The following is a 24,486-nucleotide window of genomic DNA, read 5'->3' as shown; positions in this document are numbered from 1 at the left end:
GACAGCCATGTCAGAAAGCCAAAATGTAACATGATTATTTGTCAAAACAACAAAAAAACAAAGAAAGGACCGAACAGGTAACAGAAACAAGCTTAAGCTTATTCTTTTTTTTTCTTGTCTTTTCCATTTGGTTTGAATTATCTGAGACAGCTTCCAAAATATGCTTCCTTCTTTTGTTGATATGTTAGATTATCAAATACAAATGTGTTACGACTACAATGTTTATATATCCATGTAACAACATAACAGCGTAGTAACATTTATTCATTTTCACATGTAGGTTCTGCCCAAATGTGCTTTTACATGTCTAGGCATATTCATTACGACAGCCTCTAAGAATGATCTGCATGTACTAAACTTGTAAGGTATTTGTTTTTACAATTTAAACGAACTGCAAAGTCATTTATGCCAATTTATATTTGGCAGTGGCTGCTTGTCCACACATTTGTGGAAAGGGAGCCTTTACAGGCAAATCGTCCACACACATCCGGTTTGAGTATATAACACACAGAATAACAGGAAACGGTTCATTTACGTTAGTAATGTAACCTGAAAAATCGAGTCCCTCTCTGTAGAAGTTTACGTCTACTCTCAAGTTACATATGTTAATGGTGTGATCGTAGGGAACGTAATATAATGACTGGATTATTCGGGTTAGTAATGTGGAAATTTTTGTACAAATATATACAAAATGGTTCAAATACAATTTGAATTGTAACAGATGTAACAAATAATGATTAAAATAATCATTCCAAATTAATACAAAATACACATTTAACAAACTTGAAACACTATTTGCACATCAAAAAAGATTGTTTTGACACATGATTCAGTCTTGGACATTTTAAAGTATGGAACGCCTAAACTGTCTGATGAGATACACATTTGTTTACGTGTTGTCAATTTTATATTACTTGCTGTGGTTTTATAATTACATGTGGTCATTGTGTATTTACGTTATGTAGGAACATCTTCACATAAATTACCGAACGTAAGACAAAATGACGGAAAGTAAAGACGAAATGGCAGAACGTGAAGACAAAACAACATAATGTAAAGATGTTCCTACATAACGTAAATACAAAATGACCACATGTAATTATAAAAATTATATCACATTGGATATTTATATTTTTGGCCAAGATTTAATATTTTTTTTTAAAACATCTGGTTAAGACTATGCATCGACTTTGGCACCAGTCATCATACACTCCTTGAGACATTTAGGTTTCCTATACGCACGATAAACGAACGCTTCTGTCATGCGTTTAAACGAACACTCGTATCATATATTTGAATGCATGTTAAACAAACGATGAAAAATAATAATATTAACAAATAATGAGGAAAGAAAAAATAGAAAATAAAATTAATAAAATTATATAAACTAATAATAGCAAAAAATATAAAAATAACAGATGAGTCAAGGAAATAATCAAAGTACAAAAAGAAGCAAATCCTAAAATGGAAAACATGAACATTTCAAAGAGTGTAACTTCTTTGATTTGTTCTGTGTCTGACCAGCATGAAACCCTTCCATTTTCAAGCACAGGGACTTGCTCCCAGTATTAAATATGCAGTCAAACTAGTATATAACACGAACAGAAAACTGTTCAATTTATTCAAAAATGTGAACGCAGTTCGCGATGACATTGATATTAGGCAAATTAGGCGTTTCCGTCACGGTTCAGTATTTTTTTACGCTAACAAAATGTGTGAACAATTAACCTGATGAGGCTCCCCATCCACGAATGCGTGGACGAGCATCCACTGCCTTTATATTTAGAATAGAACAATAATGGTGGTCTCATGATAACTTGTTCTCATTGAGTGTGAGAGCTCATGGTGCCATTTACATCTATATAAGAGGATCCAAATACTTGGAAATTAATAGAAGTTACTTCTTTTAACAGCATGCTGTGTATAGCAGGAACATATGTACATGTAGGGTGATGAACAGTAGCAATTGAAGTGAATTGAATTCAGATCGTCTACAAAAAAAATATATTTGCTTTATTTTAGGAGTTTATTTAACAATTTAAGATTGATTATTACAACTATTGAATGTCCTAGGATTGTGAAATGAGAAAATGATTCTTACATGTAGATTGTCCCTTGGGTAAACATTCTATGAAGTGAGTTTGTTTGTTTGTTTCTTGGGGTTGAACGTCCGAGCAGCAATATTTCAGCTATATTCAGACGATGAACATGAAATGGATGATAAAATGAACATGAAATGATGATGAAATGAAAAAGGGATGGGACACAAGGACAATGGGGTCAACAAATTTTGATTGCCACTGGAAATAGGGAGAGGTTGGTAGGGTCGGGCAATTTAGCCTCCTGTGGCGGAGCCCTATGGTTCCTACTCCGGGAGAATACCACAGTAGGGTTCTTTAACGTGCGAGGAACGTAACATCTTTCCAAACACGGTGCACCACTATGGTTTGCGGTCAGGTTTTCCATATTATAGCCTGACAACCCCAGCATGTAACACGCCAGGGGTACCCCATTCCACCACCTGGGGCACACATCCCAGTTGCTCTGTGGGCAGAGCGCCCTAGCCCTCCGGCTAAGGTTCTGAGCACTATTTAGTCGCCTTTTACGACAAGCTTAGCGCTGCTGCAGGCCTATTCTTTTAACACCCGGACCTGCACTGGGCTTCTATGAAGTGAGAAAATCAGACTTATTAAATTAAAAAGTAAAAACAGGCTTTAACAGCTCACTGACCTTATATTATATATTTGCTTTTATGTGGTGAATTTTATTTTTGGTTGTGACATCAAAGCAGCAAAGATGTCTATTACTGCACATTTGATATATTCTGTATTGAATTTATGAGATTCTTAAAAAATTTCATATACATGTACTTGTACTTGCACAGCTCATTTAATCGCTGTCAAAATATTAAGTTAAATACCATTTAATGATTTTCAAATTTCAACAAAATGTTATATATTTTTCACCTGTTATAAAAAAAAAAAGGTTGGACTGTCAGGAAAGCACCTGTTATAAAAACATGTTGTTAATTTAAATTTCTTAATTGACTCCCTCAGGGACATGTATTGTTAATTGTCATATCTTGACACCATTAAAGCCACCTGTCAATTACCTAATTAGAGCTATCAAATAAAAATAATATAAAATAATGAAAATCAATAACTACCACTTCAGCCCCTGTTGAGAGACTTTTCAGCATAGCTGTAAAGTTCTATAGACCTGACCGATGCAGTGATTCAATGATGCTTATGATCATAAAGTGTAATGGAAGGGAAAGATAAAAGTATTGAATCTGATCCTATTGTACAAAGTACAGTTTAAAAAAAAAAATGAAGTATTATATTTATGAATTTTAACCTTTAGATGCCAAGTAATAATTGAATAATAACAACTTAGCACTGAGATAAAAAAAAAATACATTCAATAACAATAAAAAAAAAACTTATGAGTCGTTCTGAAATCACAAAAGCCCAGATTTCTTCAACAATCAGTCCAAGAAGTATAAAAAATGATACATGATACACAGAGGCCACTTAATTCTGTCTTGTATGAACTAAAGCATGCACTTCTACATAGCTAACATATCCTCTACTCAAGTGTTGTAATTTACTTTTACAAGTCATGTAATCATGATTACTTTATCAAATGTAGTCAATTGCACAAAAATTCATGTAATCAATTACATTAATAATCATGATGTAATCGATTACATTTCAAAGTAATCAGACCCAACCCTGGTTAACAGTTTAGTAAGTCATAATTAAAAAGATCTCATCAAAGTCAGTGTGTGAAATCTCCTCAAGCCAACTAAAAAATGCATTTGTGTAGTGCTAATCATTAAGCATTATTTTATTACATGTAATCTTCTGTTACTTCAGAGGTGCAACTAATTCTCGTAATAATAATGTATAAATATTCTGTAGGTTGTTACTCCCCAGAAAAACATGCATTGGTATTTTACTATGTCAGTAAGTGTAAATCAGTAAGCTTTTTGTTTTTTATGAATTATTCAACAACATACCCCTAATCATGGTGTGAATTATTACATCATAATTGTTCATGTATGAAGATTTTCACACATAAGGTATTGATTGGTCCCATATGAATTGGTAAGTAGGTAAGTATTCCTACTAAATTTCATTATGGAATGATACTTGGGAGCTGAACACTATCTTGACTACAATTACTGAAATTAGTTATTAAATACTTTTTATTTACATGAACATGTACATGTACCATACATTTTGCAATATACACTAGAAACATGCTTATTCATGTTTCTTTTCCTTTAATTTTCTCTACATATAATTGAAGTATCAAACAGAACAGTGAAGCAATTTTAGGACATGATTTATATGTTTTTTCTCATTCCAGAATCACAAAATAAAGTAACAACACAATTGCTGCATTTATAAGGTAAGTATGTATAAAGTATATACATTGTATTGATTCATGGATTTCCTTTTATTTAGGAACACTTTGTTATTCCTTTAAAATCCTACCTAATACTGTTGTAGTTCTTTTAATGGAAAAAAGTTAAGTAACAATGTATTTTAACAATATTTATCTTGATAATTTTAATTACAAAATTTAAGCAAAAGTATAGTTTAAAGCATATTTTATGTTTCTAATAGGACAAAAAAAATTTTTTTTTAAATCCTTTGTACTTGTAATAACAATTTTTATTTTCTGCATCTAAAGATGCATTTTGGTGGTGCCATAAATTTTAAAAGCAGGGGATTTCAGTCTACAATTTCCTCAAGTTTTGAACACAAATAAAATTTTCCAAAAATAAAAGGGGTCCACTGACCTTTCTCACTTTTAATTGATACTTAATGCAAAAATATATTTAGTGCTAAAAAAAAACATGATTTTTAAAACTTTTTTGCAGGCACATGTTTATGAAAAGTTAAATTTCTGTTTGCCAATACTTTCCACTTTATACAATATACTTCGGAAAGCTTTGGTTGAAATTGATGAGGAAAAAGTTATAAAGCCTTTTCAATTTTTAGTGTTTTTCAGTCTGTAACATTGTTTAATATCCAAACATATAAAGATTTTTTTTATATTTAAGAAACACAAAAGGCCAAGAAAAAAATGTTAGTTTAAGATTACCCTACCTACATTTATACCTTATTTTTACTGTCTGCCCTAGAACATTTTATTGGTATTTTTTTTTTATGAAATGCAGCTACATGTAAACTATCAGTTTTAGTTAAGCTTTTCTCCTATAAGTGTCTAAATAAAATATACATATATTTTTTTCTTGGTCTGATAATGTCAAAAGTAATCATTCAGACTTATCTATTTCAGTTGGGGGATAACAGATTGCAATGAGTAAATCCAAACTATTGAAAGTTGTTCTATTAGGGGACGGAGGAGTTGGAAAAAGTTCACTGATGAATAGATTTGTTAGCAACAAATTTGATGCCCAGTCTTTCCATACCATTGGTGTTGAGTTCTTAAATAGAGACGTTGAAGTTGACGGTGAGAACTATACAATGCAGATTTGGGATACTGCTGGGCAAGAACGATTTAAAAGTTTACGTACACCATTTTACCGTGGGGCAGACTGTTGTCTATTGACGTTTGCAGTTGATGATGCACAAAGTTTCAAAAATTTATCCATGTGGAAAAAAGAATTTTTATATTATGCTGATATAGAAGATGGGAATAACTTTCCTTTCGTAATTCTTGCGAACAAAATTGACGTAGAAAATCGTTGTGTTCGAGAAAGTGATGGAAAGGAATGGTGTGGGAACAATGGACGTGCACCCTATTTCGAAACAAGTGCCAAAGATTCAACGAACGTGGAGGAAGCTTTTAAAGCTGCTATAAGGAGAATACGAGAGCTTGAAGATGTAATAGACATGATGAAACCATCTCATGGTGCCACAGTAGATTTGCGGAAAAAATCAAAATCACAGCAGTCAGGATGCTGTAATTGATGATGTGTTTTTTACATCAGATTTTATTCATTAAGTATGATTTTTATATTCCAACCATTTTAAGCATTGTCATCTTGCTACTTTTATTCATTATTTGATATTGTCCTATTTACTTCTTATTGGATTGGTATTTCAATGCTAAAAGTCTTTTTAAAGTGCAATGTATGCTTGGCTTGTAATAGAGTGGCTTACTTATAAAAGAAAAACATTGGTAATTATGATGGTCAGTATACATATATGTCAAGACACACTCACTTATTTTTGTATTTTAATGGTTATGAGTATCTTTGGATTAAGAAGTAGCTGTTACATTGTAGGTTGCAATCCATCATGTGTTTAGTAATCCATGTATGTACAAAATGTATACATTTTTGTAGGTTAAACATTTTTTTATATATGAGAAGGTAATAGGGATTGTAAGTCTGGTTTTCAATTAATTTCTGGTCTGAAATTTCTACTGTTTAAAGCATTCAAAATCAAGGACAGACATCCATTCCAGATACATTTGTATATCCCTATGATGGATAGTCGTCAGAATTATTACCAAACCTTTTATAATTGAGTATCATGTTTTTATCATTATATTTATGTGAAAGTGGTTTTTGTTGATAAGATTGCAGTCTACACTTTATAAATAACCATACCCTTTGCTGTAAGGGAAGGTAGGGTCCCATTCTTGTGATTTCACGAGAAGACTTATAAGGCCTATTGTTAGCTGTGCATGTAGCCACTGTAGGTATACATGTTTGTGTATCACACATGTTGTTTCTCTAAAAAGTTCCTTATTTAATTCATTTTCACGTATACTAAAGAGTTCAGTTAAAGTTACGGTACATTAAAATACTATTTAATAGTTAACCATCCTTTGAATCAAAATTCAAATTGGCATTGTGCTCTTTATTGATCATTTAACAAATCAATAACCTGTAGATATTGATAATTTTGTAACAAAGTCAAAAATTTCATCACATCACTTACAACTACAATTCTAGAAAAAGAGTTTAGGACATATTTACAGTACATGTAGATTTAAATGTCTTGAGCATTGTGACAAAATGTGACAGGACTACCATTTCAAAAATAAAAGTGTCATATGTGGATTATTAACATTACTGCAGTGCAGGTTGATTTGATACTGCAAATGTTCTTAAATATCAGAATAACCATACATTTGTATTTCCTTAACTTCATGAAAATTAAATGTACACTACATTGTTACATGTCTTTTTTTTTGTGTGTGTGTTTTTTTTTTATATTGCAATACCATAAACTATAAAACATATTTAGGACATTGTAATTTTTGTTTATTGGAGAAAAAAAATATATTACTTGGAACATTAGTGATCGAAAGTTTATTTAAGTATATATATGGAAGATTAGTGGTCAGATTTTTCTTCAAAATTTGATTACATTTACAAATGTATGTGTTTCATAGGCATGTGTACATTGTATGTGGTCCTTGTAAACTTTTTTTAAAGTTTAGCTACTGTTACATAACTTACCAAACGTAACTTGGGATGCACTGGGTTGATTTCATTAATTTAATGCAAACACTGTTACTTTACTAACTAAAATATTGTATGATACATGTATAATATATTTTTCTAAATTAATTAATGGGGCTTGCATATAAATTTTTATTTAGTTGTACATTGTGTATGCCAAACCAAACCAATTAAATGATTCTTCCAAATACCTACATGTAACTTACAAATCATATATTTGAATATACATGTATTGTGTTTCACTACATTTTGTACATGTGTGTAATTGTTGCTATTGACTACATGTATGATCGTTGAATAAAGAAAATTGATATATTTGTAATTTTTTATGATAAATGTATTTTAGAATTTGCCAACAGATTACTATTTACATGCACATCAGAATTCGTCTTCGCTGTAGGGTTTTCAGGGGTGTAGGGGCCTAGTTTGACATGAACTGCTGGAGCAGTACTAATAATTTTCGTTGATATGGCATGCAGTACCAAAAATTTCTGTAAAAATTGTACAAACATGATATTTTACTCATTCTGCAGTAACAATAAATGTTTGGCTGCTATACCTAGGGTTTTTGAATAATTTTGTTGATAATCCAGACAAACACCACAAAGAACAATGAGTAACTAAAATAATACATTCAAAGTAACAAAAGTAAATGAGCAACTCCGACTCCACTGAAAACTGGGAGCATGGACCAGGTGCACCGGTAGGGTGGGTATCCTTTGCTTTTATAGAATCACCCGCCATGAAAAGTCCGGGGTAGACGACAGGAGGAAAATTTAGGGTACTTGTAATCTGCAGAACAAAAAATCAAAACAAAACCAAAGGGGAAAAACTAAGTCAATGTACTGCATCATAATTGTAAAACCAAGAGGTGAAATGAACAAAAGCATAATGAAAACTTTTTAAGAGTGTCAGACAAATCAGGTTTTCTTTTATAATTGAGTTGGACAACGTTTTGGTTTCAAATGGAAAAAAAAATCAAAATGCTCAAGAATGCTCTTATGAGTTCTATAAACCTAGGGGAGATGGTCCCGATTTTGTACATTTACGTTAAAACTGACTAGCCTTTTTGGTGATATCGACAAAGCATTTAGTAAACTGAGTATCAAAATTGGGGCAACTTAAAACACAATCCGGATCATATACAACAATAGCCAATACAATAATTTTGTCTGAGAAAAGTAAAACATCAATAAAATTTTAACATAATATACAAGATTTTGAAAAAAACAAAGTTATGGGGTGAGCAACTTAGTGGATTTATACAAAATCTGGTGTAAGTTAAACAATAATTGTGAAGCGAAATTTTATTATTCATACTTTCTGGATTGATTAAAACTTCATAAATGTACGGTATATGCATTTAGTTCAATCAATTGACGATATGGCGACGCTTCACCATGATTGTTCAGTATTTGAAATTTACTGGTTAGTGAGGGTGATGCTACTTAAAAATTCAGCCATAGATCTAGAGCGAATCAGAATATGAAGCACAGTCAATCTAAAATTCGTTGAGTGATTTTCATTATATTTTTCGCACGAATCACACGTGTGAATAAAAGCATGGACATAGAACATTTAAAATTAGAGGTGGAGCTAAGATCAACTGAATAAACAAAGTCACGAAAAAAATTAAAGACTATTAAAAAAATATATATCAAGACCAAACTTCTGTGTAAAAAAAAATCCAGTGCATACTAACTGAAATAATTACCTATTTAGTGAGTCAGATTTGGAGAGTTGAATACCTCACTTTTTCATTATATCATTTATATGATATATCCTTTTGCAAGACTACAACCAAGAGTAAAGACTAATCAAGAGGACCGAGATTCGAGCGGAAATCAAAAAGAATATAATTTAAGGATTAAAAACTAAATAGGGAAAACAAACAACAAATGAAAACATGAAATAACCCATGGAAAATAACACGTAAGGTGAAATAAAAGAAAATGGGCAACTCGAACTTCACTAAAACCTGGGTGGATGGACCAGGTGCATCGGTAGGGTAGGCGTCATCTGCTTTTGTAACACTCATCGACTTGCTCATAAAATGTCAAATCCGGAATAGACGAAAGAGGAAAGGAAATTTATATGACACAAGGAACAAATCTGTTCTAATGGTGCAGATGGATACACCATAATGGCCCACAAGTTCATGATGATGACCATAAAACATCTGTAGTGATAACTTCAATCTGGTAGCAACATATTAACCTTGTTCCAGAAGCCTAACTGCAAGAAGTCTAGCACGGTACAAAAATTCCGCGTAACTACGGCAAGCTCTGGCATTACGTATGAGTTGTGATACGAAAACTCCATACGCAGATGCTGAAGGGATATTGCCACAGATGAATGGAAAGTTCACAACACAAAATGAGAAGTCATGGCGTTTGTCGTATAGTTTCGTCAATTATTGTTTCCTTTTACCTAATGATGTTCGCGTTTAGGAAAACACACCAATATATCTATCCAAACATTTTTCCATCCCGTAAAGAACACAGAATTTCCTTTGAAACTTAATATTCCCTGTTGAGCCAGAATGCACGACGTGTCAACATTCCTCGAAGTGTTATGGCGGCAGAACATTTAATAATAGCAATTTTGATAAACGAACGCCAAAAATAGTGACGTGAATTATTACGTCAATTTATATTGCGTCTATTTTTTTCCCATACATTGGAAAAACTAGTTTATGTTTGCGAGTTAAAGTTTTATTGGATGAGAAGGGATATGGATAGCTCGCTCACGGTCGCTTCGCCCCTTCAAACCATTTTTTTATTTTATGTTCTGTAATTTGAAACACCATTAGTTTAGGAAAAAAATGAAGAAGAAAAACCTACAGCGGAAACAAGCACATAATGAAATTATAGATGAGCAATAATCCGACCAACAACGGCCATGTTGGGACAAGTAAGCATCCTCAGCTGCATGACGGACTTCTTCATTTCACGCCTGTACCGTTGGTTCATTGAGAAACATATGATACCATAAAACAATTTATGTTTACGTTTCCCCGTTGCATAAACATAACATAGCGGAAATGGCGGTGTTTGAGTCCGATTGTTCTGGATCAGTGGCGGATTCAGGAGGGGGGCGCCCACCCTTGGAAAAAAAATTCGAAAAATTGTGTGTGTTAAATTATTAAAAACACTCACTTCGTGATACTCACTGGTGATCCTGTCAAGAATTTTATTTGCCTCCCCCCTTACCTAAAACTCTGGAGCTGCCATTGTGGATTAAGTCTATGCCGCAAACCAATTTATTTTTGATTTTTGGGTTTTAAATTACTCGTTGCATAAAAAAATAGGTATAGAGGAAGTGGTTGAGTATGAGTCAGATTGGTCCGAATTAAGTCACCTAGAGTGGAGCGCTACTGTGTCCTAACGGAATACAAACTATTTCATTTTGAACTTCAGAAAATCTACTTAAATCCAGATTTAATGTAGTAGAATCTAAAGACCCAAGTAAGATGTTCGATCAGGTCATGTGTTGTCATTGACAAAAATGTTATAAGTACTATTAAGGTACGTTTACACATTATTATGAACAGTTCTCATGATCAACTGACATTTGCTGCATGTGACGTTTAAATAAATATGTAAAAGGATGAAAACTACAAGTTTAAGTTATGAGAGGAAGTGCGGAACAACTTGTACACTTAAATAAAAATATAAATGTGCAAGTTTATTGCTCAGTACTTTATCGATTAAAATTTCCAAGCACTTTTAATAAGGATACAGGATAATTGAGAATGACATGGAGCTTTTCAATTTTACTGGTTTCTTTTGAAGGTCATACAAATATTTTGCACGTTATCTCTGAACAGTAAGACTGTGTTAGCGTGAAATATAACGACATGACCTCATTGAGGGTCTTAAAGTGATATATTTCACTCCAAACAACATTTTGAAATTTACAAATACAATGGCGCCTTCCCCGATTTTCATCTTTGGTAAACTTAATACGTGCGGGTATCTCCCACCCTATATTTTACGGCAATATTCTTCATTCATACATACATAAGCTGAAATTGATGTTCTTTCAAAAACTTTGCAATATGGATACAACTTATTTATCAAAAATTGTATCCATGACAAGACTTTTTTGGTTTCTAAATGATAATTAATAATCATAGACATCTTGGATTCGTACCAGACATTGTAGAAATACTGTCAAAATATGATCTAACGCAGTATCTCCTGGACTTCATTTCAGATGGACACGTATTTCCGTGCAAAGCTATAAGGAAATCGTTAGTTCAAAATGCTATAAACACGAAATAATCGTCCGAATGGCATGATCGTGTGAGTAATGATAGTGACTTCGACAGATTTCGTTGCTTGCATAAATTAATACAACTAGCCTCTTTCTGGAAATTTTCCGAGAACTTTCCTGAAATTAACAGATCGTTTTTCATTACAAAACTATGGACAGTTATACAAATACTCCACACCTGGTGCTTGTACTATATGTGATAGACCATTTACTGATGTGTGTGTTCATGCATGCTGCTCTTGTACATTAACAGAACATTTACGTGATGTATTATGGAATATTATAATTCAAAATTTTGATTTGAACTTATATTATATACCTAACGCAGTATGGTGATGAAATTCTTTATCAGACGTTACTTGGACGTGAATAGACAACCGCTCTGGAAGCTAGAGAGCAAGTTAAACTTATGGAACTGTGTCATTCACATATTATTCAATGCCTTTCCAGTGATAACAGATTCCGGTCGTAGATGTGACGATACATGCTATGTCTTGCTATATTTGATAGTATTAATAGTAATGTATATAGATGTATATAGTTTTTGTATTCAAACTCTTATGTTGTATTTAATGTAGTTTAACCATTATAATTGTATTCATAAATCTCATCATGACGAAATAAAGATATGAATGAATGATATTGCCGTCAAAACGTTAAAGATAGCATTTTTTGGGTATTACATCTAATTGAAATAGACCAGTTCCAATTTCAATACAAATTTAGGTAGGCTACTGAGTAATTTAAATAGCTCTCTAGGTAGAAATCTGCCTTATATTACATTAATGTGTCCCACGGACAACTGGTGGCATTCCTGATCGAGCATGGAAACCTGATCCTAAAGCTCATAAATAGTTTTCCGCCCAACTTGTGCCCTTATCGTCAACATTGACTTTATTTTTTCTTGATGGGTTATTCCAAGGTGTTAAAGGTTTTGAACTCTTCTTACTTCCTGTCTTTCTAACGTGTAGTTGCTTTCTTTGACTTTTTTGGCTTTTGACATTTTTAAAACTTCTGTTTTTCCTTTGGTGTTATATGTATTGAACTAAGATGATCATGGCTTGCATTTCAGTATTTGGTCCTAGCCTATACTACGTCATCTGCACAGGCTGGGGAGGCTAAATTTATTTTTCTGATTTTCGCCTATAGACTACTGACCGTAATGCTAATGAGTATCGTATTGTTGTAACGTTTGAATAATAGAGTAGATAGTTTTGATCCTTGTCGTATTCCTTGATTGATAGCGATATGTCCTCAGTCTGAAACTTTGCCGTCCCATTTTACCTTGACTGTTTTGTTCGTGTACATGTTGGAAAGTAGGATCCACACTCTAGTGCATCTTGATTTGTTCAACGTGTCATAGTTTTCCTTCCCTCTTTTGTCTACCGCGGACTTGACTTTTTATGTGCAGCTCGGCGGGTGATTCTAGAAAAGCAGAGGACGCTTATCCTACCGGTGTACCTGGTCCATTCTGTCAAGTCAGAGATTGCAAGCGAGCATTTTGAATTATTATCCGTTTGAAACCAGAACGTTGTCAAACTCAATTATAAAAGAAAACCTGATTTGTCTGACACTCTAAGATATGATTTTTTCAGAAAAAAAGTTTTCATTAAGCTTTTGTTCATTTCACCTCTGATTTTACAATTATGATGCAGTACATTGATTTAGATTTTCCCCTTATTTCTGCCCTCTATGATACTTTATATCGTCTTATTTCGTTTGGTATCGTTCTATTTAGTTGGGTTTTGCTTTTTTTTTTGTTCGTTCTGCAGATTACAAGTACCCTAATTTTCCTTTTTTCGTCTACCCCGGACTTGACTTTTTTAAAAGCAATTAACTCGGCGGGTGTTTCCAGAAAAGCAGAGGATACTTACTTTACCGATGCACTTGGTCCATGCTCCAAGTTTTTAATGGAGTCCGAGTTGCTCATTTACTTTTGTTACTTTGTATGTATTATTTTAGTGACTCTATGTTCTTCGTTGTGTTTGTCTGTTTTCCATGTCTGGACTTCGTCCGTGAATTACATTCTTTTGATTCCCGCTAGAATCTGTGTTCCTTTGATTACTCTCTCAATTTGTATTGCGCTAGAACTCTAACAAATAGGCTTCTGGAACAGGGTTATGTTGCTACAAGATTGAAGTCATCACTACAGAAGTTTTATGGTCGTCATCATGAACTCGTAGATCGTTATGGTGTATCCATCTTCACCATGAAAACTGATTTATTCAACGGGTCATAGTTTTCCTTTCCTCTTTTGTCTACCCCGGAGTTGACTTTTTATGAGCAACTCGACGGGTGTTTCTAGAAAAGCAGAGGACGCTTACCCTGCCGGTGCACATGGTCCATACTCCCAGTTTTTAGTGGAGTCCGAGTTGCTCATTTGCTTTTGTTACTTTGTACGTATGATTTTAGTTATTTTGTGTTCTTTGTTGTGTGTGTCTGTTTTCCATGTCTGGCCTTTGTCCCTGGATTACATTCTTTTGATTACCGCTATAATCTTGGTTCCCTTGATTACTCTCTCAACAAAATCCATCCAGTAGTTTTTGCAAAACTCTAAGAAAAATAACACCGTTTTAACAGAGGAATAGAGAACCTTGGAAATTTGGCTAATAAACAGCCAAATAGTAGACACATCTTTTACTATTAAATTATTACATGTGACTGTCTATCAATTTTCGGAAAAGTGGCGATTTACTGTAAGTGACGAAATACTGAGAGTGTAATTATTCCTAATTAAACGCAATGATGTTTCGTTCCCCTGTCAGAATTTATCCTGACAGCTGAAATGGAAAAAAAATGACATTTAGTATAGTTTAGCAATACTCTTAAGGTTTGATCAGGTGTCATTCAATTAAATTGTAAAAAATATTTATATGAAAACAGTTTTTTTTTAATTTCATACTGATTTGACTGCCAAAAATTTACTATAACTTGCATTGTATAACTATAAGTATAAGCCAGATCTTCCTTACCCCTAGTCCAGAAATCAGGACGCTAGCTGAGGCATTTTCTTAATCACTCAAAAATCAGCCTCCCAAGACGACATAATTATTTGGACTACCTAATCCCGAAAGCATTTATTATGACCTAGGACTAGATAACTTAGACCATAGCTTATGAAATCTGATTCAGTATACCTCTTGACCAAAATTTTTGTAAGTTAACTTCAGAAAATGCAAATAAAAGATGCTTAGATACATTTATTGTTGTACAATCTTAATCTGATTCTTCTGGAGAAAAAATAAACCTACAATTGCTTTTTTAATAGTGTCTCTAATCTTAAGTGTTTTGTTGTATTTTTTTTTTTTTTGCAGATACTGCATAATTCTTACAAAACTAAATGAATATGAAGGTTCTACGACCAGCATTAAGGTTGCATTTTAGAATGCCAACTTCAAATAATAGACACTTATGTGCTCTTTGCACCGTTAAGCCTAAATTGCCTGTTAGTTTGAATAAAGACATCAATAATCAAAATTTCCTTAAGAATACCACATCATTTAGATGTTTGATAACTGTATCAGAAAACTTGACTAAAAATGATGAGTTCGTCGATTCATTGTATGAAGGCATTTTAAATCAGGAAAGAGGCCATTTGGCAAGGGGAATAACTCTAATAGAATCAACACATCCAAAGAAGAAACAACAAGCACAGTTACTGTTAAATAAGATATTACAGCACAGTACAGAGCATGAAAACAACAAGATGGCAAAGCCTTTATCTTTTAGAATAGGTATGTGTATTTTTCCTCTTACTAGGAAAATGATTACTGTTATAGGGCAGCAATAAAGTTTTCTGTCTTATCCAATGAATTTAACATAGTTTACTTTAAGGTTAATGGAGAGAAACTGACCCAACATATATGTACATGTATGATGTAGTGTAACTCTGCATAGCTAATTCTTATTGGTAATATCTGCTGGTAAATAATGACACAAAGAAACAGATCTGTGCTATTACACTTAAAACTATGGGTTTTTTTTTATTGCCAGGTAAGCTTTTAATCTAAGATACTGTTGCATCACGATGACATTTTCATGCAAGAAATTAATGGCATCTTCCAGTCTTTAATTGGAAGATAATTTCTTAATGCATTGACATTATGATTAAAGTTGTAAGTATAAAGAAGACATTAGGTAATAGTCCCTGTTGATGGCAATATGCCATGTTCAAGTCACTGCGGTTTTGATATTGGTTGATGAGAATGACTTATGAAAATTGAAGTGTGATAACGCACTATCAAACTATACAAATGTTTCAGATCTATTATTTAGACATTTTGTCTAGAAGCTTTATATTCAATTTTATGAATGCTGTATAGTTTTTACCATAAGCAAGCAATGTATATATAATGTACCAAATAATGAGAAGAATGTTTAAGAATGTTTAAATATATCTAAGGTTTATCAGGACCACCAGGTGCTGGGAAAAGTACATTTATAGAGAGTTTTGGCAAATATCTGACAGAGAGAGACAACAAAGTAGCAGTTCTGGCTGTTGATCCCTCATCTGCTTCCACTGGAGGTTATATATAAACTACTGTCTTAGTATTAATGTTTATGTGGAACCAATTTTCTTATTTTTTGTGGTGTGATTAATAAGTAAAATTACCAACTGAACAAGCAATTCTTGATCGTAATAAAATAATGAACAGGAAACACTGCAAAGTACAGTAAATCCTGTCTTAGTGATCATCTGTCTTTAGCAACAACATGCCATAAATGACTATGTAGTGTATCTACTTTGTAAGTAAAATTTACCTGTATACATAGACTAACTGTCTTATGTGACCATAATTTTGATGTTCCTTGGAAGGTCACACTGTAACAATAATTGACAAACCTCACAAAATAATGACAGTGTAAAAAAGTTTTAAAGTGATATGCAGGAAAGGTTGGCCTCCATTAACTTTCATTTATTTACAATAACTTGAGTAAAACTTATCAAATCTTTTGGAAATTTTAACGCATTGTTCTTAGGGATGTGGTGTGGAGGATCTTACAGTTCTTTTTTTTTTAGGTTTTTGCCATGTACCCTGGTGAAAATTAAGACTGAAAGGGGAAAATAATAGGTGTTATTGTTAAGAATTGATACAAAAATTTTATTGTTAATCCAATTTTGGAGAGGCAGTTGTCATTGTGTTCCTTTTGGAATTCTGTTTTTAAAGGTTACAACATAGACTTCTCCTAAACTGTTTTGAAGTTACAGGGGTATGAAATTGGGCCATTCCCAACAGAATCAACCTTCTAATTTTTGGTCAGATTTTGAACAAACAAATTTATTGGATTCCTCATGAAAATCCTTGCTTGATTTTTTCAATCAGATTATCATATCTTATGGTTTTTAAACCTATCACATGAAGTGGCAAGGTATGTGATACCCTCTGACAAGTTGTATGTTTGTCCATCCCCCTTTGGTTTCCAGATGATAACTTGAGAACAGATAAATATTTTTTTTCAGAAATTTTGCACAGTTATTTAGTAGTATAGAATACAGGTTAAGTACGATTTTCAGCAAAATCCAAATGAAGTTTTTGAATTAGGTCATTTTGTCATCCCCTTTTTTCACCATTACATTATGGGGTATCACTTAATGTTTCATTAATGCCCTTTTTTGTAGTTATAGGGATCAAAGGTAAAGGTCTTTGATGAGCACCTGTAAAGTAAAACTTTTTTTCACTTTAATTTGAATTTCAAATTTTGTGCTATATTGTGTACAAATATTTTGAATAGTCTATTTACTTAAGTGCCTATGCTTATGTGTGTCAAACACCAATATTGTGTTTCTTCTTGCCCCAAATGAACAGAGTTCAACATGCTGCAGTCATCGATGCTCTTTATTGCAACTTTGAGGGGGGACCAAGTTATCAACTTAATCAGCTTTTTGTGAATTTTGATATCAGTGTGAAACATTGGACCATATTTCTGATATCAATGTGAAACATTGGACCATATTTCTGATATCAGTGTGAAATATTGGATCATATTTCTGGTATTAGTGTGAAACATTGGACCATATTTCATATTGACATTCATGTTCAAAACTTCTTTGTTGATGTCATACAGACTTTGTCTTAATTTAAGTAACTCTGTGTTTGCAGGTTCTTTACTAGGAGACAAGACCAGGATGAATGAGTTGTCAAGAGATAGAAATGCATTTATTCGCCCTTCGCCTTCACGAGGTACCTTAGGTGGAGTTACCAGGACAACCAATGAAGCTGTGTTGTTGTGTGAGGCTGCTGGTTACAATATAATACTCATTGAAACAATAGGTAAAGATCTTTTTTGGTGTACTTTAGAATGGTTAACTCGTTTTAAAATTTTTGGTCCTACTTAGATTGAATTCTTTAATGAAATTTGGGATGGGATAAACTGAGAAACAGAGTTGAACCCCTTGAATCCGTAACTATTTGAAGCTTAATGAGAAGAGAAAAGGTAATGAAATTAAGATAAAAAATTCTGATAAATTGAGGGGTGGTATGAAATGCCATTTTGCCCTCTTCCCCCCACTACTAAACTTTTAGCATTTGAATTGGCTAGGAAAACATCTTTATAAATCCATATGCCTGGGTGTAATAAACCATTTGCCAGTGGAATATCACAGGCTATTTAGCACTTTCACAAGGTCCAATTTGAAGATATCAGAGTGACTTTGATGTATATTGACTTTTGGATAGAAGGAAAAAAAATGCTTGAAACATTTTCTAGTAACATGAGAATTGTACTTTTCAAATTTCTTTACTTGAATCTGCTAAGACACCAGCAATTTTTATAATCTGTGGGGGTGTCTGAGATTTGAAAATGAGGTAAATATAGAATCTTTTTTGTTTTTCAATGGATGCGTAAAAAACATTTATTTATCCAGAGTTTGGAACAATTTTTTTAAAGATCCCAGGCTCCTCTTACTACTACAATGGTTGGTGCCTAATTTGATTTTAGGTGTTACCTGGAAAGAAAAGAGCTATTTATATTCAAATAGCATTTGACATCATTGATAATACTATTATATAGCTGATGTCTTGACCAAAGGGAATATGCAGGACATCCTATTAAATTCTCGCTGTGTGTCTGGGTTAAAACAAATTCCATCACTTCCTTACTGCTTTCATCATCAAATGAGTACCGGTATATGATTGTCATTTAGTATATATGATTGCAGGAGTGGGACAGTCAGAGTATGCTGTAGCTGATATGGTAGATTTGTTCTGTTTATTGATGCCTCCAGCTGGTGGAGATGAACTTCAGGGTGAGTAACTCATTACTGATGCTTCCTACTGGTGGAGATGAACTTCAGGGTAAGTAACTCATTACTGATGCCTCTTACTGGTGGAGATGAAATTCAGGGCAAATAACTCATTATTGATGCCTCCAGCAGGTGGAGATAAACTTCAAGTCGAATAACTCATTATTGATGCCTCCAGCTGGTGGAGATGAACTTCGAGTCGAATAACTCATTATTGATGCCTCCGGTTGGTGGAGATGAACTTCAGGCCGAATAACTCATTGTTGATGCCTCCAGCTCATGGAGATGAATTTCAGGATGAGTAACTAATTACTTATGCCTCCAGCTGGTGGAAATGAACTTCAGGGTGAGTAATTCATTACTGATGCCTCCAGCTGGTGGAGATGAATTTCAGGATGAATCAATCTGCTTACTGATGTTTCTTGCTGGTGGAGATGAACTTCAGGGTGAGTAACTAATTATTGATGCCTCCAGCTGGTAATGAACTTCAGGATGAGTAACTATTATTGATGCCTCTGGTTGGTGGAAATGAACTTCAGGGTGAGTTACTCATTATTGATGCCTGGGGTTGGTATAAATGAACTTCAAGGTGAGTAACTCATTACTGATGTCTCCAGCAGGTGGCGATGAACTTCAGAGCTAGTATATCGGCTTGTTGATGCTTCTGGCTGATAGAGATGAATTTCATGATGAGTATTTCTGTTTATTGGTGTCTCCACTTAAAAGAGATGATCTTTGGTACTCTGTATACTGATGCCATAAGCTTGGGGAGATGAAGTTCAAGATTAGTTACTCTTAATTGAAAATTCAGCGACTGAAGATTTGCATTTTTGACAAATATCACCTTTTTTTCATTTAATTCTGCAATAGTTCTCACATCATATCAAATACTATTTTGTCATTGATTGTTTATATATGTACTTTCGATTTTTTCTTATGCTCATCATACTAGGCATGATATAAGTGGAAAAATTAGTTAAATTTATGAATTGTCTAGTTGTTAATATTTTATTGTCAAAGCCATTTTAAGCCTGTGTTATTCACATCAGTACATGTATGCTCTTTTAATAGGAATAAAGAAAGGAATAGTAGAAGTAGCAGATTTAGTGATAATTAATAAATCTGATGGTGAATTGGTCCCTGCAGCAAGAAGGATACAGGCTGAATATATCAGTGCACTGAAATTCCTCAGACATAAATCTAAGTTCTGGAAACCCGAGGTTAACCAGTAGTACTTTAAGAATTGTTAACTTAGAAATTATCGATATAATTTTTTTTTAAAATACAGAAGTTTTATGGTCATCATCAAGAACTCCTGGATCATTATGGTGTATCTATCAGGACCTTGAAAACTGATTTGTTCAACGTGTCATAGTTTTCCTTTCCTCTTTTGTCTATCCTGGGCTTTAGTTTTTATGAGCAATTTGACGGGTATTTCTAGAAAAGCAGAGGACGCTCACCCTACTGGTGCACCTGGTCCATGCTCCTGAGGTTTTTAGTGAAGTCAGTGTTGCTCATTTACTTTTGTTACTTTGCATGTATTATTTTAGTTACTTTATGTTCTTTGTTGTGTTTGTCTGTTTTCCTTGTCTGGGTTTGTCCCTGGATTACATTCTTTTGATTTCCACTTGAGTCTTGGATCCCTTGATTACTCTTTCAGTTTTGCAGTTTCAGATTTCTAGATTTAAATCACATTTTGAACTAAGATACCAATACTCAAAATACACACAATAGTTTTTGTATTTATATTATATTAACCAAGATTTATTGGCTTAAGTATTTATGATCAAAGGACATTTCAAACAATTCTTTAATTGAAGCATCAAATTTTAAAAGACTCTAGAAAAGGTATAAGGAATATGTTGAAAAAATATGTTAGAAATTTCTGATGATAGAAATTTATTTTACCTATGTTTAAGATAAGAAAAAAAACGATTTTTTTCTCTTTTTATTGGATTCAAATTCATGTTTTCCATTTCAGGTGGTGAGGGTTTCTGCATTGACAAAAAATGGCATACCAGAATTATGGGAATTATTTGGAAAATTCAATAAAATTATGCTGGATTCAAATGAATTACATAGAAAAAGACAAGTACAAAAGAGAATCTGGATGTGGTCATTTATTCAGAATAATATAATGGACATGTTTAAAAATCATCAAGCTGTAAAAACTCTCATACAAACTGTTGAAGAGGAAGTTATGAGAGGGGAGATAACTCCTGGTACTGGCGCTGACTTGTTACTTACTAAGTTTATTAAAGAAAATTAAATGAAGAATGTTACTTTTTATATATAATAAGTCTTAATTATTTTTTTACGGGTTTGTTAAAGATATTGCTTTGTATTTATTGCCATATACTTATTATACATGTATATAATAATCAAGAATTTTGTTGTGCTCAAAAGCTATTTGTAAGTTGAAATTACATTTCATGATAACTCTCTCTTTAATCTATGTTTTATATTGTAATACATTTTTTTTACTCTATCCATAAGAACTACTTTTTTTATTGAATGACTGTTTCCTACAAATCAGGCCAGGGATGTGACATGGTTAGAATAAGCCCATTGTTGTATAGTGAAGTTTTACTGAATGTATCAAAATGGAAAGAAAAAAAATATAGTTTTAAAACCATTATTTTTTGCTAAAATGTAATCCACAAGTAAAATTTCCAGTTTGTTAATGTTGAAGGTACATATCTAAGTTTAAAAGCTATTGTTTTTCAAGTTGCATTGAGGGTAGAGTAAGAGTGATTTTTTCAAAAACTTTCAGTTGTAAAAATCTGCCCTCTTGGTAGTAAAGAACCCACTAAGTCAGTTAGCTTGTTATTGGTGGTGAATACATAACTTTAAAGTAAGACTTTTAATATTGAGTTTATGTATATCCTTTCTTTTTTATCCCTATAAAAATGCATTTGTTACCGGTACTTTGAAAAGAAACGTTGAGGAAAGAATGCTATACTAAACATTTTCCTCTTTAATTTTCAAAAGTAGGTCAGTATAAAAGACATAGCAGTTTTTGCTACCTTTATCTCGAGTTTATTGAACATATGCAATGGTGATAATAAACAGTTGGAAGATTGTTCAAGAGCTATACAAAGCAGAAACACATGAACATTTAATTTACAATAATTTAATTTCAATTATAAGAAGCTCTCTGATTGGTTGGTTTTCTTTGACGAAGCCAGGTTATTTTCTGTAAACTGCTGCAAACCAGATTATTTACAATAATCTATTAAAAAATAGAAACATTCCTTAAAAATTCAGTTGCTTTAGGCCTTATGCCTCAACAAATTAAATATTCGAACCATAAAAGCCTACATATCGAGACACATTTGACAAAATATTTATTTTTTATTATTATCACCATATCCGGATTTAAAAATTGAACATTTTTGTCCTATTGTAATCCAAATTCTTGCCTGACCGAATCTACTAGACTAGAATTATGTTGAAACCATCAATTTGATAACATACAATAAAGTCCTACAAAGGTACAATACGAGTTTAATAACACTTCAACATCATATCTAGCAAACTTTATGGAAAAAAAACATGAACAAATCACAATAAGTTGATAGTATATACTTGTTAATCAACACAACTTCAAATGTTATTTATCGAAACAACAATATTGACAGGAAACAATAAAAAAAATGATAGTAGTCTTACGACTCTCTTTATTCATTGATATTAATAAGAAAACTTGTATCAAAAATTCAAAATTTCAACAATAAAAGCAAAATTGAAAAAAAACTCGTATTCAGACCATGAAGATCTTTGCTATTAAATATACTGCAAAAAAAAATATTCATTGAGTTAATTTTTTTTAATAAAAAGCACAACATACCCTCATGGTTTTCTTTCCCTTTATCTATTAACTAATTTCCTATTAATGTTGGTGTCTACTCTGCAAGAAGTATTTCGATGGTTTCTGACAAATGGTTAAATAATTTCACTCAAGTATGATAGCAAAGGAGAAGGGGCGATAAAGAGTCAATAAAGAGTGGCACTATTATGACGTTAATGCCACAAAATATTATTTTTCCTTATATTTATATATTTTACTATGTCATGAAGAACTTCTATGTGATAACAACAAAGTTGATATTTTAGGCCATATTCTTAGCTTATTGCCCCTATACCTTTAAAAAACGATAGTAAAATAACAAACTCAGTTCCACACGCATTTCCTTAATATAGACCAAATGCTTTCAGCATTTCAACTCGTCATCAGCACTATACCGTACACACGCATGACCCTTTGAAAAGGTTGTTTGCACGGTCGATCTTCAATCAGTATGAACGAGTTAGCAACAAAGGAACCAGACAAGACAAAGCATAACAATCGACATATAATGAACTGTGATTGGGATGCCATTTAACAAATTTGTTTAAACGATCTTAACTAACGAATAATTCATTTTAAATGTAATAAAACTGAAAGTTACTGATTTATCAAACACATAAAAATTTGAACTCTAATACATAAAACAACTTTCATATTATTTGCTTTCTACTAATTAACATTTCGACCGAGAGAAAAGCTTGGTGAACTGATAATGAGCAAAAGTATAATTCACTTATCATCTGCCAAAGTAAAAAAAAAGGCATGATAACAAAACGTAAATAACAGTGGAAATAAATCCCTACTGACCTTTCTTAATTATTATTATGAAGATAATCTTTCTGTATAATAAACTCTTCTTCTGACTGCTGTTTGTTTTTCAGTAGATATTTGTCTGTGAATTTTTTGCCAGTTCACATGACACAATACATGGGAAATATTTAATGAGGTACTTATCAAAAAGAAAAACGATATAGTACGGTTTTCTAAACTCTAAAATAATATTTTGAAAGAGAAGATTCGGCACTTTTGTGAAGTATGAGTTGATAAATAATACATTGTTGTCATAGGTGAAAGGAAAAAATATCGCCTGCGGTCATCACTCTGTACGTTTCTTTTGCTAAAAATACTACCTCCTAATCCATAGTTAACCTACAGCCCGAAATGTACTAATCGATTAAATTGGTCATCGATTAATAATCGATCACATTTCGAGCAATCATATATTGATTACTTTCACTAATCGAACACTTATCGATAATTGTGATGAATATTTTTGATCGATTTATGTCGATAAGTGCGTAATTAACGATCCAATTACAATTATTTGTCTATTATAAAGTGAAATATAATATATATCCATTGAACAACTACTACGTTTCAACTGTAATTAGAAAAAAAGGCAAGCAGATACAATGGCTCTACTTCGAGTTTTTAAGTAACTTTCTTCTGTCCAATACATTTCATGACATACATTATTATCATTTGAATTATAAACAACCAGGTAAACAATGTGGAAAGTGAAAAAGTTGAAAACCACAGAACTTAAAAATTGTTCACAAGCTAATTTTCACTTTAGTGTCTGTAAGAATACAAAGAATAATATGCATCCACATACTAAGTACTATGCATAATGGAAAACAATATAAACAGATAACGTTCTAT

The 24,486-nt window shown here is 32.6% G+C and overlaps 2 protein-coding genes across 4 annotated transcripts; both read left to right on the top strand.

Annotated features, from left to right (window-relative positions):
• LOC148604343 (ras-related protein Rab-9A-like) lies at positions 1-7,768 on the top strand. The gene is made up of 3 exons (XM_088548520.1): positions 1-77; positions 4,375-4,416; positions 5,314-7,768. The coding sequence occupies exon 3, from the start codon at positions 5,334-5,336 to the stop codon at positions 5,946-5,948; it is 615 nt and encodes a 204-aa protein (XP_088404646.1). The 5' UTR covers positions 1-77; positions 4,375-4,416; positions 5,314-5,333; the 3' UTR covers positions 5,949-7,768.
• Positions 7,769-14,449: 6,681 nt separating this feature from the next.
• LOC148604342 (methylmalonic aciduria type A protein, mitochondrial-like) lies at positions 14,450-22,057 on the top strand. Of its 3 annotated transcripts, none has more exons than XM_088549514.1 (7): positions 14,450-14,561; positions 15,046-15,465; positions 16,134-16,256; positions 17,833-18,003; positions 18,891-18,977; positions 20,046-20,194; positions 20,956-22,057. In XM_088549514.1, the coding sequence occupies exons 2-7, from the start codon at positions 15,072-15,074 to the stop codon at positions 21,241-21,243; spliced, it is 1,212 nt and encodes a 403-aa protein (XP_088405640.1). In that variant the 5' UTR covers positions 14,450-14,561; positions 15,046-15,071; the 3' UTR covers positions 21,244-22,057. The 3 variants fall into 3 exon arrangements, with proteins under 3 accessions (XP_088405640.1, XP_088405641.1, XP_088405643.1); XM_088549517.1 differs by having other exon boundaries at positions 14,479-14,561; positions 15,315-15,465; XM_088549515.1 differs by lacking the exon at positions 16,134-16,256.
• The last annotated feature ends 2,429 nt before the right edge of the window (positions 22,058-24,486 follow it).

This window comes from Perna viridis, chromosome 10, assembly GCF_037379345.1.
Source record: "Perna viridis isolate PV_CMFRI_1.1 ecotype Kerala chromosome 10, ASM3737934v1, whole genome shotgun sequence".
Lineage (NCBI taxonomy): Eukaryota > Metazoa > Mollusca > Bivalvia > Mytilida > Mytilidae > Perna > Perna viridis.
This window is presented reverse-complemented; position numbering and strand designations above follow the sequence as displayed.

What these genes read in the sequence shown, in the direction of transcription:
- LOC148604343 (XM_088548520.1), top strand. Translation starts at nt 5,334, where the DNA reads ATGAGTAAATCCAAACTATTGAAAGTTGTTCTATTAGGGGACGGAGGA.
- LOC148604342 (XM_088549514.1), top strand. Translation starts at nt 15,072, where the DNA reads ATGAATATGAAGGTTCTACGACCAGCATTAAGGTTGCATTTTAGAATG. An exon ending in AATACTCATTGAAACAATAG is followed by an intron (nt 18,004 to 18,890) that starts GTAAAGATCTTT and finishes ATATGATTGCAG; the next exon opens with GAGTGGGACAGTCAGAGTAT. An exon ending in CTAAGTTCTGGAAACCCGAG is followed by an intron (nt 20,195 to 20,955) that starts GTTAACCAGTAG and finishes TTTCCATTTCAG; the next exon opens with GTGGTGAGGGTTTCTGCATT.